This window comes from Diorhabda sublineata, chromosome 1 (assembly GCF_026230105.1).
Source record: "Diorhabda sublineata isolate icDioSubl1.1 chromosome 1, icDioSubl1.1, whole genome shotgun sequence".
In the NCBI taxonomy this organism is placed as follows: Eukaryota; Metazoa; Arthropoda; class Insecta; order Coleoptera; family Chrysomelidae; genus Diorhabda; species Diorhabda sublineata.
The window spans coordinates 14,075,977-14,087,833 of NC_079474.1; the positions used below are offsets into that span (position 1 = coordinate 14,075,977).

Genomic DNA, 11,857 nt, shown 5'->3' on the forward strand with positions numbered 1-11,857 from the left:
AACATTTAAAAAAAACATTGACTAACCTACTAAAATCTTAAACTTAACTCCTGATTGATTAGAAAATAAAAAAATGGTACTCTTAATTTTTGGAAATGATTAAAAACATGTAAAATTTTAAGGTTAGGTCATCCCTAATTAACTTTTTAAGTTAAAGGGCTCTGAAGAAATTAATTTTCTACAAAATTTTTGGCTCAACTTTGAAGCCCTATAACTCGTTAAAGATGCAATTTGGTATAGAGGTAAACGACTCCCAATGGGTCCTCGAATAGTTTGACACCGCAAAGCCTTAAAAGAAAAATGACAGAACCAAACAGACCTAAGAAAAAAGGAAAGAAAGACCCAGGATAACTTGGGTATAACAAGTAGTAAAGAAAGGAAGTTGAAAGTAAAAAGCAATACGATTAATAAATGAAATGGGATACGAACGAAACATGAGGTAAAAATTGATAAAAGGAGAGTGAAAACTGAAACCCCAATAGTCTGAGGCCCGAAAGGACATAAACAGAAGAAGAAGAATGATTTAGAACTATCGATAATATTTTCTAACAATGTAAAAAGCGAAAATTGTATTTAACTAACTTATTGAAAGAAAAGAATGTTTAATTAATTTATTTTTTTAGTTTTTAATAGTAAAATTATGATTTTCAGTGTATATGTATATAAATGATTATTTCGTAAAAATCCATTGAGTAGGTTACACGCTCTATACAAAGATGGTGAGCTCACACACATATCGTTTTGTAATTTTCAAGGATTACTTGTTTTTTTTTTTTTCATTATCCTTAATGCAGGTGTGCTATATCATAAATAATTAGGCATCTATTTTTATTATTAAACTTTGTGACATAACAGACTAGAATGAATTCAGTTTATACATATCCAAATAACCAAAATTGGTATTCAATTACTTGTAATATCATTTGAAATGAATCATAATGAATTCTAAATAAAGTAAATAGATTACTCGTCGCATGTATTCATTCCAACCATAATTAGAATACTCCAACAGTCCAAAGAAAACATAAGAGTTCGGAAACTAGGATTCCGGATTATATAAATCACCTATCAGTTGATTGTGGATCCTAATCATGGAAATAGAAAAGATTCTTTCAGACCTTATCACAAAATGAAATTTTTGTCGCGTTCGATTTTCATCTACCGGAAAAAAATTTAGTTTCGTGTAATTTATAGCTTTATGGACCTTAATTAGGCTATACAGGGTGTCCCGCATAAGAACCAACACAACAAAATGACAGAAAAATTTCTTTGCAACGCAAGTTAAAAATATCAAGTTTTGTACACTGTTAGAGGTATTAAACGCCTAGAAGACGATCGAAGTATTCTGGAGGGTTAATTAGGAGTGACTTGATATTTTGATGTAGTACCACCGTTTCCATACTACACTTAATGTACTGCACAGGCTGAACTGACTCTAGACAAGCAGTACAGTTAACTGGGTGAACTAGTTCTCTTGCACTGCTACTAAGAACAGTGACGCTGGCGCTGGTTCTGCTACAAAGAACGCTTTAGTGTACACTGCCTGAACTAGTTCTGACAGTGAAGCTACCAAGAACAAACCTAATAAAAAATAAGAAGACAAACTTATTTATTTAACCACAATTCGTCTTTTCTTTCTACTACAAGAAATAAGTGTGAAGATATTCTCGGATTTCTATTACGATTATTTTTTCACAAAATAAACTAAACTTGTGGAAAAAATGTTAATAAAGATAGGATTCTGAACCGAAGATCCAAAAAATAAAAAGAAATTATCAAATTATTACAGAGTTCACCTAATTAGTAAATAATTGGCTAAAAATTGTGGTGCAACTATTTTTTATAATTTTATAGTCTCAAAATTATAGTTTTCTCTATCACTTCTCCAATACATGTACAAGGTGTCCTGAATAAGAACCAACACAACAAAATGTCAAAAAAAAAATATCAAGTTTTGTACACTGTTAGAGGTATTAAATGCCTAGAAGGCGATAGAATCATTCTAGAGGGTTAATAAGGAGTGACGTAACTTAAAAATTTCACAAAAGTTTTCTTTCTATCAGTCACGGAATCCAAGTAACGGACCAGGAGCGTTGATTGAATATGTGAGATTCCCGAAGTCAACCTACTAAACCGGAAACTTTCTCAAAATGAATTTTTTTTTGTTACCATTTTCAGATTCTCCGTAATCACGTGATGGTTAGAGTCGGAGGGGGATGGGATACACTGTCACATTATTTGGATAAACACGATCCGTGTAGATGTAGAACGCAACATAGAACTACCCAAGGAGCGAAATTGGTAAATAAACCAGGAGCAATAGATTTACATGGATCCCATGTTTACTATGAAAGGTAAATATAATGACTACCATACGTGTCGTAGCTTATTTATCGTCGGAAACTTTCCCTTTATTTTTCTCAATTTCAGATCACAAGCAACAAATAACGACTCATTCAATGTATGCAACGGCTCCAGTGGTCCTCATTCTTTAGGTCCCCCGATGAATTCTATAAATCGATCTCGATCTCGTTCACCTAAGAGATCACTCAGTCCGAATCTTTCTACGAGAAGATCCCTGGCGCCGCCTTTAAACAGGTCTAGAAGTCCTACACCGAATTACACGTCAAATCTTAATACGAAACTTTCAACGAATAGAAGTCCACAACATAAAAATAACTATGGTCCACAATCTTTGCCAATATCACTCAATAGCTATCGGCCTAAAAATATTGTCAGTAGTATGCAAATTCCAGTAGATTCCAAGGTAAGTATATCATTTTAGTTATTGTGTCTAATATAATAATAAGTTTTCGCCGAAGAAACTGACCTAAAGAAAGACAGGATCTCTTAAAATTTCTATGTTTGCCGTTAATCCTCCCGCTCCATCGCTAGTTTCAATAAAAACCAACTCGGTTACTACTTCTATTGAAATGCCTGCCCAAACTATTAAGGAAACTTCTCCAAAAGCCACGTCTTTTTCTTCAACATTGACAAACACCGCCGAAGTTGTAGAACACAACCACTATCAGAAGAAAATTAAACAAAATGACACTTTAAAAACAAAATTGGATAGATCGCGTTTACTTATGTTATGAGTTACTTCTTGATTAGAAGATTTGCTTATCAATTTTAGGTTCTAAAATCAGAAGTTAGTTTACACGTAAATGATACAGATCATAGCGACACTACTTCAGAAATGTCCGATGAAGGTTACAGAAGCTTAGGTCTTATACACGATAGAACCAAACAAAGATCATCTCTTTATAGTCAAAATTCCACAGAAGATGCTGAAGAAACTGGTAAGTTATTGTTAAAATTCGACAATGAAAACTTAGATATTATTTAGAATCTTTATGGAAAATTTCATTTTTTCAGAGCATCAAGTTTATACAGACGACGATCTTAACGAATTTGGTCTTAGAAGAACCCACTTTTCGCAAAGAATTTATGGGAATGATATGAAAACTACATTAGAAAAGAATCTCCAATCGATGGAAAAACTTTCTGAATCCTCAAGTACCTCTCCCGAAACGACAACTCACGAAACGTTAATTAAAAAGAAAGAAAAGTCATTTTCTTTGACCAAGGACGACGCACAAATTAAGAAGAAATCTTTTAGCAGAACCAACAGTGCAGAAGTTAAAGGAGACATTCAAATTCAGAAAAGTCCAAAGAAAACACCGTCTCAAGTCAGAAAGGGTGATTCTAGGATTAACACCTGGAGTGGAAGACCTCGACAATCCAGACCGAGTATTGGACAAGATACTTTCGTCCAACCGTTTGCTAGAAATTCACCAGGTAAGATTTTATACAAAAATCCCTATCCATTCTGTATAATTTTATACTTATTTTCGTTTAGTGCGAAGAAGCGTCTCGGGTCTAACAGAACGAAGATCTTCATCTACAAATACATCCCCTACAAAAACTAAATTAAAACAGGAACTTCTACAAGTCGTATCCCAAGCAAGTTCAGATGAAGATGCAGCATTGCAAGTCCAAATATTGCTCAAGAAATTCGGCAGTTTAAACACTCTAAACGACGAGGACAAATATACATCATTGGGTCCGATAAGAAATTCGCCGGAAAGAATGTCAATTAGAAGCCCCAGAAAGGATTCTCGACCTGAAAATCATATTTCGAGAATACCGGCTCCGAAAGCTACAAAATTATAAATTTAAACACAGAATCAATAGAAAATATCAATTTGAATAATTGTTTATGAAATATTTATGTTGATATTTTGGTGTGAAAATGAATAATCTAATCTAATCTAACCAGTCCAAACCAAACTTATATCTCCCTGTACAGGCTGGATGTGGTTCAAGACCGTAATTCTAAACAAATTCCCTCTGGAATTTCCTATGCAATAACTATCATTTGATCATACAAGCATTTATGGTCCAGGAAAAAATAGGGCCACCACTTTTTTGGACTTTATTCCATTCGTATATGTGGGTATAAATTGGTCAAATCGTTTCATCGGATATGAACTAAAATCGTTTAAATCGAGATTCTTTTTGAAATACCAATTCGCGAATTTTGAGGCCCTAGAACACATTAAAACTGTATTATTGTCATTTAATCAGACCATAATTCTCAAGAAAATGAATGTTTATATTCTGTAGAGGTGGTTTTTTTTATAATTTACTCTATTCCCTCAATATATCAAAAAATATAATTTTTTTTCACATATTGTGGATCATAATTCAATTTTTTTACCCTAATAGAACGAAGGATTCATGAATATGCAAAAAATAGCTCTGTTTGAAAAAACTAACTTTTCTTTTTCTATAAAGAAATTCACAATGAGTCTCATGATATTGTCAACCACAACGCATGTTAATTTTTTCACCTTCACGCCCTTTTAACCTTGAAAGTTTCTCTTAAAACGTGGTGTCCCTACTCCTACAGGACTTTTTGTTAATTTTAATCAAGTTATGTTCTCAATATATAAAAAAATATAATTTTTTTTTCACATATTGTTCCTAATAGAACGGAGGATTCATACTAGCTCTGTTAGAAAAATATAACTTTTATTTTTCTATAAAGAAATTCCCATTGTCAACCAAACAGCATGTTCATTTTTTTCCCTTCACACCCTTTTAACCTTGAAAGTTTCTCTAAAAACTGAAAATGTTTCAACTTCAGTTGCAGTTGGGTTAAATCAAGATTATATACTGAAATTACTTTACTTAACATGTAACAAGTTTAATATTTTTTTTCATTTTTCATATATAGAATCATAATAATAATAATAATCCAACTATTACTTGGAATATCAAAGAAATAATATGTCCTTCACTATAAATATCAACATATTTATTTTATTTAGTACTCGTTTGCATTAAATGCATTTAATATTAACGTAATATACTTTTTTGAATTAAATTTTATGCAAATACACCCATTAATGTATACCACATTTTGCTCTAACGAGTTATGTTACATAAGTTTTTGTTATTTTGTTTAGATATTTAGAAAGAAAAAACAAAGTTTCGCTTTATTTAAGTTGCCTATATGTACCTCTATCAAGAGGCTTTAATTTTTATATAAATACCTACCCCTACTTGTTTAAAAATTCCTATGGTGCTATTCTTTTTCATTAGGTAGGTAGATAAGTTAGATGTAGATTTTTTTATATAGAAACGATACTGACATTAATAAAATATACATAGTGTGGACAAAAATGGTTTATTACTTGACAATAAACTAAAAAGCTTTTTATTCTAGAAAGCTTTTAATTGCTAAAGCTTAAAGCTTCACTTCTACTAGTTATTAGTTTAATTAATATCAAAATTTCTTTATTATCCATTTAAACCTATTCTTCATTAGTGATCTGTTTCATATCAGTTTAAAATTTGCAATTTTATTCAATATTTTCATTTATATTAAGGAAAGTTTTCAATCATCAAAACTAATAGTTTTTCAAAATAGAAATTTCAAGAGATGATCAGTTTTTGAGTAGCTTGGACCCTTTCTGATGAAATGACTTCAAAATATGTTAATAGGTTTGTTCTTGGTAGCTGCACTGGAACTGTACTGAACTGGTCCAGTGCAGGATTCATGAGTTCATGAGAATTAGATCGATGGGATACAAAGAACAATATAGTTTGTAGTATTAATAATAATGGAAAACGATTGAATACTTTTTGATGTATTACCACCGTTTCCAGATTACACTTATTGCACTGCACTGGCTGAACTGACTCTAGACCCAGTGCAAGCAGTACAGTTAACTGGGTGAACTAGTTCTCTTGCACTGCTACTAAGAACAGTGACGCTAGCACTGGTTCTGCTACAAAGAAGGCTTTAGTGTACACATAATGAACTAGTTCTGACAGTGAAGCTACCAAGAACAAACCTAATTAAAAATTAAAAGACAAACTTATTTATTTAACCATAATTCGTCTTTTCTTTCTACTACAAGAAATAAGTGTGAAGATATTCTCGGATTTCTATTACGAATATTTTTTCACAAAATAAACTAAACTTTTGAAAAAAATGTTAATAGAGATAAGATTCTGAACAGAAGATCCAAAAAATAAAAAGAAATTATTAAATTATTACCGAGTTCACTTAATTAGTAAACAATTGGCTAAAAATTGTGGTTCAACTATATTTTATTGCCTCAAAGTTATAGTTTTCTCCAATACATGTTTACTCTGAAGGAATTTTATTCGTTTTATTATTGAATTTTCTCAAAGCAAATGCAAATAATCAAACAATTAGCCTTAAAAAACCATTTTTGTTATTTCTATTTTTATACAACATAAATACTAATCAGGAATTTTTAACAAATAAAAAATACATGAATATATGATAAAGTATTAAAATCAGTATAGTTTCAAATTTTTTATTTTAGAAAAATTTGGACTAGTGATACTAAAAATTAGCTGGACAATTTTGTAACCCTATTGATTTTTAACCCTAGATATTTATATACAAATTATTTAGCAATACATTTTTAATAAATTTCAAAGTTGGTTTTTTATTCGTTTGATTCTATTCTCATCAAAACTCAATCCTTCATATCCTAAATCGTTTCATGGAGTAACAGCTCTAAGACAAAGAAGATTCATAGTTTTAACTCAAGCCAGTATATTTTCAACAGTTGAAGAAGAACTTATTCAACTGTATGTAGTAGAAATTATTTTTCTCGTAAGCATTGGAAAGAACTCATATATGATGAAGATATAACCAATGCTGTAGCCATATTAAAGACAGTAACATGAAGTAACGGCAAATTTTAACCCTTAAAAAAAAAGTAAAAGAAACAAAAAATTAAAGAAATCTATTTATACATCTACACATATAAGGTAACGTTACGCATTTTTTGTTTTAGTTCGCTGGAATCTGATTAAATAAACGACATTTATTTATTTTAAATCTATTAGTTTTTGTTATACAAATTATGACAGTAGAAACTTCCAATGGCCTCCATCTGAGTGCATCTACAGGACTATAAAATACAAACTAACAGTATATTATCGAGTACATATATAATCTTTGCAAACTAACCTACCTAAATGTGTCAATCTAATCCTTGAATATGACAGTTGACGTGACATTAATTAAGGCTCGTTCAGACAATGACATTTTATGTCGTGGCACCTAATGCCGTGACGTAATGCCGCAACAATGCATTGTCTGAACAATGAATTTCGAAAGGAAAAAATAAGTGACAACTTGTTCTGGGGCCTATTCCACAATGATACTTGCAACTTTGCATTTATCACTTTTCAATTTGCATTTGCTGCAAAGTGAAAAGTCTTTGTGTTCCACAATTAACACATTAATTTTGCACTTGTCACTTTTTTTGCAAAGACTTTGGAGATAAGGACTTACAGGACTTACGTCAATTTGATATTAGATTAAATTTTGTTAGTTCCTGTCTGAATTTTGCTGAATATTTATAAAAAATGTTAAAATTTGAATTCATTTATTCAAGTGAAGATGACGATAACGACAATGCTGTCAGAAGACGCAAAAGATATTGTGTTGCAACATATTGGGCAACATTTAAGACATCCCCCAGGAAAGAGTAAAGCGCTTCAGCCTGAGAAGCAGTTGCTGATTACCTTGCATTGGCTGCGAAATGGAGGCCAACTTGCAGAACTGTGCATCGGGTTGTCGATGCTATTGTACTAAATATGTTCCCAACATTCGTACGTTGCGGGGTTTCCTTGTGTATGTGGGTGTGTTAATGGTACTTTAGTAAATATCGATGCCCCCACTGAAAATGAAGCAGCTTATGTAGACAGACACGGTAACCATTCTCTTAACTGCATGATGGTTTGCGGCCCTAATTTTGGTCAAGGATTCCGACCTTTTCCTAACGCAGTGATCTTGGGAGACAGCGCATATGGACTGAAAGAGTGGCTTATGGTTCCCCTGAGAAGAAATCCAAATGAACATAATTATAATAGGAGGCATAAAAGCACATGGCGAGTTATTGAGAATGCTTACGACATTTTGAAGGAGAGATTCCCATGTCTTAACCATCTTCAGAGCTTCACCACGAAGAGCGGGGAAGATTATACTAGCCTGTGCCACGGTACACAACATTTGCTGCCAGATTGAAGGTGTATTTTATGAACTTAACGATGAATGTTTCAATAACCTCGGAGCTGGTGACAACGAAGTCTTATTACGACATTTTGAAGGAGAGATTCCCATGTCTTAACCATCTTCAGAGCTTCACCACGAAGAGCGGGGAAGATTATACTAGCCTGTGCCACGCTACACAACATTTGCTGCCAGAATGAAGGTGTATTTTATGAACCTGACGACGAATGTTTCGATAACCTCGGTGCTGGTGACAACGAAGTCTTATTACGACATTTTGAAGGAGAGATTCCCATGTCTTAACCATCTTCAGAGCTTCACCACGAAGAGCGGGGAAGATTATACTAGCCTGTGCCACGCTACACAACATTTGCTGCCAGAATGAAGGTGTATTTTATGAACCTGACGATGAATGTTTCAATAACCTCGGTGCTGGTGACAACGAAGTCTTATTACGACATTTTGAAGGAGAGATTCCCATGTCTTAACCATCTTTAGAGCTTCACCACGAAGAGCGGGGAAGATTATACTAGCCTGTGCCACGCTACACAACATTTGCTGCCAGAATGAAGGTGTATTTTATGAACCTGACGACGAATGTTTCGATAACCTCGGTGCTGGTGACAACGAAGTCTTATTACGACATTTTGAAGGAGAGATTCCCATGTCTTAACCATCTTCAGAGCTTCACCACGAAGAGCGGGGAAGATTATACTAGCCTGTGCCACGCTACACAACATTTGCTGCCAGAATGAAGGTGTATTTTATGAACCTGACGATGAATGTTTCAATAACCTCGGTGCTGGTGACAACGAAGTCTTATTACGACATTTTGAAGGAGAGATTCCCATGTCTTAACCATCTTCAGAGCTTCACCACGAAGAGCGGGGAAGATTATACTAGCCTGTGCCACGCTACACAACATTTGCTGCCAGAATGAAGGTGTATTTTATGAACCTGACGACGAATGTTTCGATAACCTCGGTGCTGGTGACAACGAAGTCTTATTACGACATTTTGAAGGAGAGATTCCCATGTCTTAACCATCTCAGAGCTTCACCACGAAGAGCAGGGAAGATTATACTAGCCTGTGCCACGCTACACAACATTTGCTGCCAGAATGAAGGTTTATTTTATGAACCTGACGACGAATGTTTCGATAACCTCGGTGCTGGTGACAACGAAGTCTTATTACGACATTTTGAAGGAGAGATTCCCATGTCTTAACCATCTTCAGAGCTTCACCACGAAGAGCGGGGAAGATTATACTAGCCTGTGCCACGGTACACAACATTTGCTGCCAGATTGAAGGTGTATTTTATGAACTTAACGATGAATGTTTCAATAACCTCGGAGCTGGTGACAACGAAGTCTTATTACGACATTTTGAAGGAGAGATTCCCATGTCTTAACCATCTTCAGAGCTTCACCACGAAGAGCGGGGAAGATTATACTAGCCTGTGCCACGCTACACAACATTTGCTGCCAGAATGAAGGTGTATTTTATGAACCTGACGACGAATGTTTCGATAACCTCGGTGCTGGTGACAACGAAGTCTTATTACGACATTTTGAAGGAGAGATTCCCATGTCTTAACCATCTTCAGAGCTTCACCACGAAGAGCGGGGAAGATTATACTAGCCTGTGCCACGCTACACAACATTTGCTGCCAGAATGAAGGTGTATTTTATGAACCTGACGATGAATGTTTCAATAACCTCGGTGCTGGTGACAACGAAGTCTTATTACGACATTTTGAAGGAGAGATTCCCATGTCTTAACCATCTTTAGAGCTTCACCACGAAGAGCGGGGAAGATTATACTAGCCTGTGCCACGCTACACAACATTTGCTGCCAGAATGAAGGTGTATTTTATGAACCTGACGACGAATGTTTCGATAACCTCGGTGCTGGTGACAACGAAGTCTTATTACGACATTTTGAAGGAGAGATTCCCATGTCTTAACCATCTCAGAGCTTCACCACGAAGAGCAGGGAAGATTATACTAGCCTGTGCCACGCTACACAACATTTGCTGCCAGAATGAAGGTTTATTTTATGAACCTGACGACGAATGTTTCGATAACCTCGGTGCTGGTGACAACGAAGTCTTATTACGACATTTTGAAGGAGAGATTCCCATGTCTTAACCATCTCAGAGCTTCACCACGAAGAGCAGGGACGATTATACTAGCCTGTGCCACGCTACACAACATTTGCTGCCAGAATGAAGGTGTATCTTATGAACCTGACGACGAATGTTTCGATAACCTCGGTGCTGGTGACAACGAAGTCTTATTACGACATTTTGAAGGAGAGATTCCCATGTCTTAACCATCTCAGAGCTTCACCACGAAGAGCAGGGAAGATTATACTAGCCTGTGCCACGCTACACAACATTTGCTGCCAGAATGGAGGTGTATTTTATGAACTTGACGATGAATGTTTCAATAACCTCGGTGCTGGTGACAACGAAGTCTTATTACGACATTTTGAAGGAGAGATTCCCATATCTTAACCATCTCAGAGCTTCTCCACGAAGAGCGGGGAAGATTATACTAGCCTGTGCCACGCTACACAACATTTGCTGCCAGAATGAAGGTGTATTTTATGAACCTGACGACGAATGTTTCGATAACCTCGGTGCTGGTGACAACGAAGTCTTATTACGACATTTTGAAGGAGAGATTCCCATGTCTTAACCATCTCAGAGCTTCACCACGAAGAGCAGGGACGATTATACTAGCCTGTGCCACGCTACACAACATTTGCTGCCAGAATGAAGGTGTATTTTATGAACCTGACGACGAATGTTTCGATAACCTCGGTGCTGGTGACAACGAAGTCTTATTACGACATTTTGAAGGAGAGATTCCCATGTCTTAACCATCTCAGAGCTTCACCACGAAGAGCAGGGAAGATTATACTAGCCTGTGCCACGCTACACAACATTTGCTGCCAGAATGAAGGTGTATTTTATGAACTTGACGATGAATGTTTCCATAACCTCGGTACTGGTGACAACGAAGTCTTATTCGAACCGGAAGTAGTTCCCGAAGGTGCCATTAACAGACAAAATCGCCTTTTGCAATTATTTAATGTATAAACTGAAAATTTTTCGGTAGATACTCTTCATTGATGTTTGTAGTTTCTTATAATTGTTGAGATGTGGCAGCATGCACATGATTGATTAAATGTTAATTCGTTGGTTATTTTTGCAATTTATATATCACTGTGACTATTAAGTATTAGCCACTGGTTTTATAATACTTTGTAAGCTAATAAGC

The 11,857-nt window shown here is 35.0% G+C and overlaps 1 protein-coding gene across 1 annotated transcript in view; it reads left to right on the plus strand.

Moving 5' to 3' along the window:
- The window catches only part of LOC130449345 (GAS2-like protein pickled eggs), a 97,092-nt gene extending 90,109 nt beyond the window's left edge, over positions 1-6,983 (plus strand). Inside the window, exons 7-11 of the mRNA XM_056787117.1 lie at positions 2,179-2,354; positions 2,431-2,767; positions 3,137-3,302; positions 3,379-3,801; positions 3,863-6,983. Of these exons, the coding sequence (XP_056643095.1) occupies positions 2,179-2,354; positions 2,431-2,767; positions 3,137-3,302; positions 3,379-3,801; positions 3,863-4,176 (1,416 nt within the window). The 3' untranslated portion in view covers positions 4,177-6,983. The remainder of the gene's footprint in view (positions 1-2,178; positions 2,355-2,430; positions 2,768-3,136; positions 3,303-3,378; positions 3,802-3,862) is intronic.
- Positions 6,984-11,857: the final 4,874 nt, after the last annotated feature.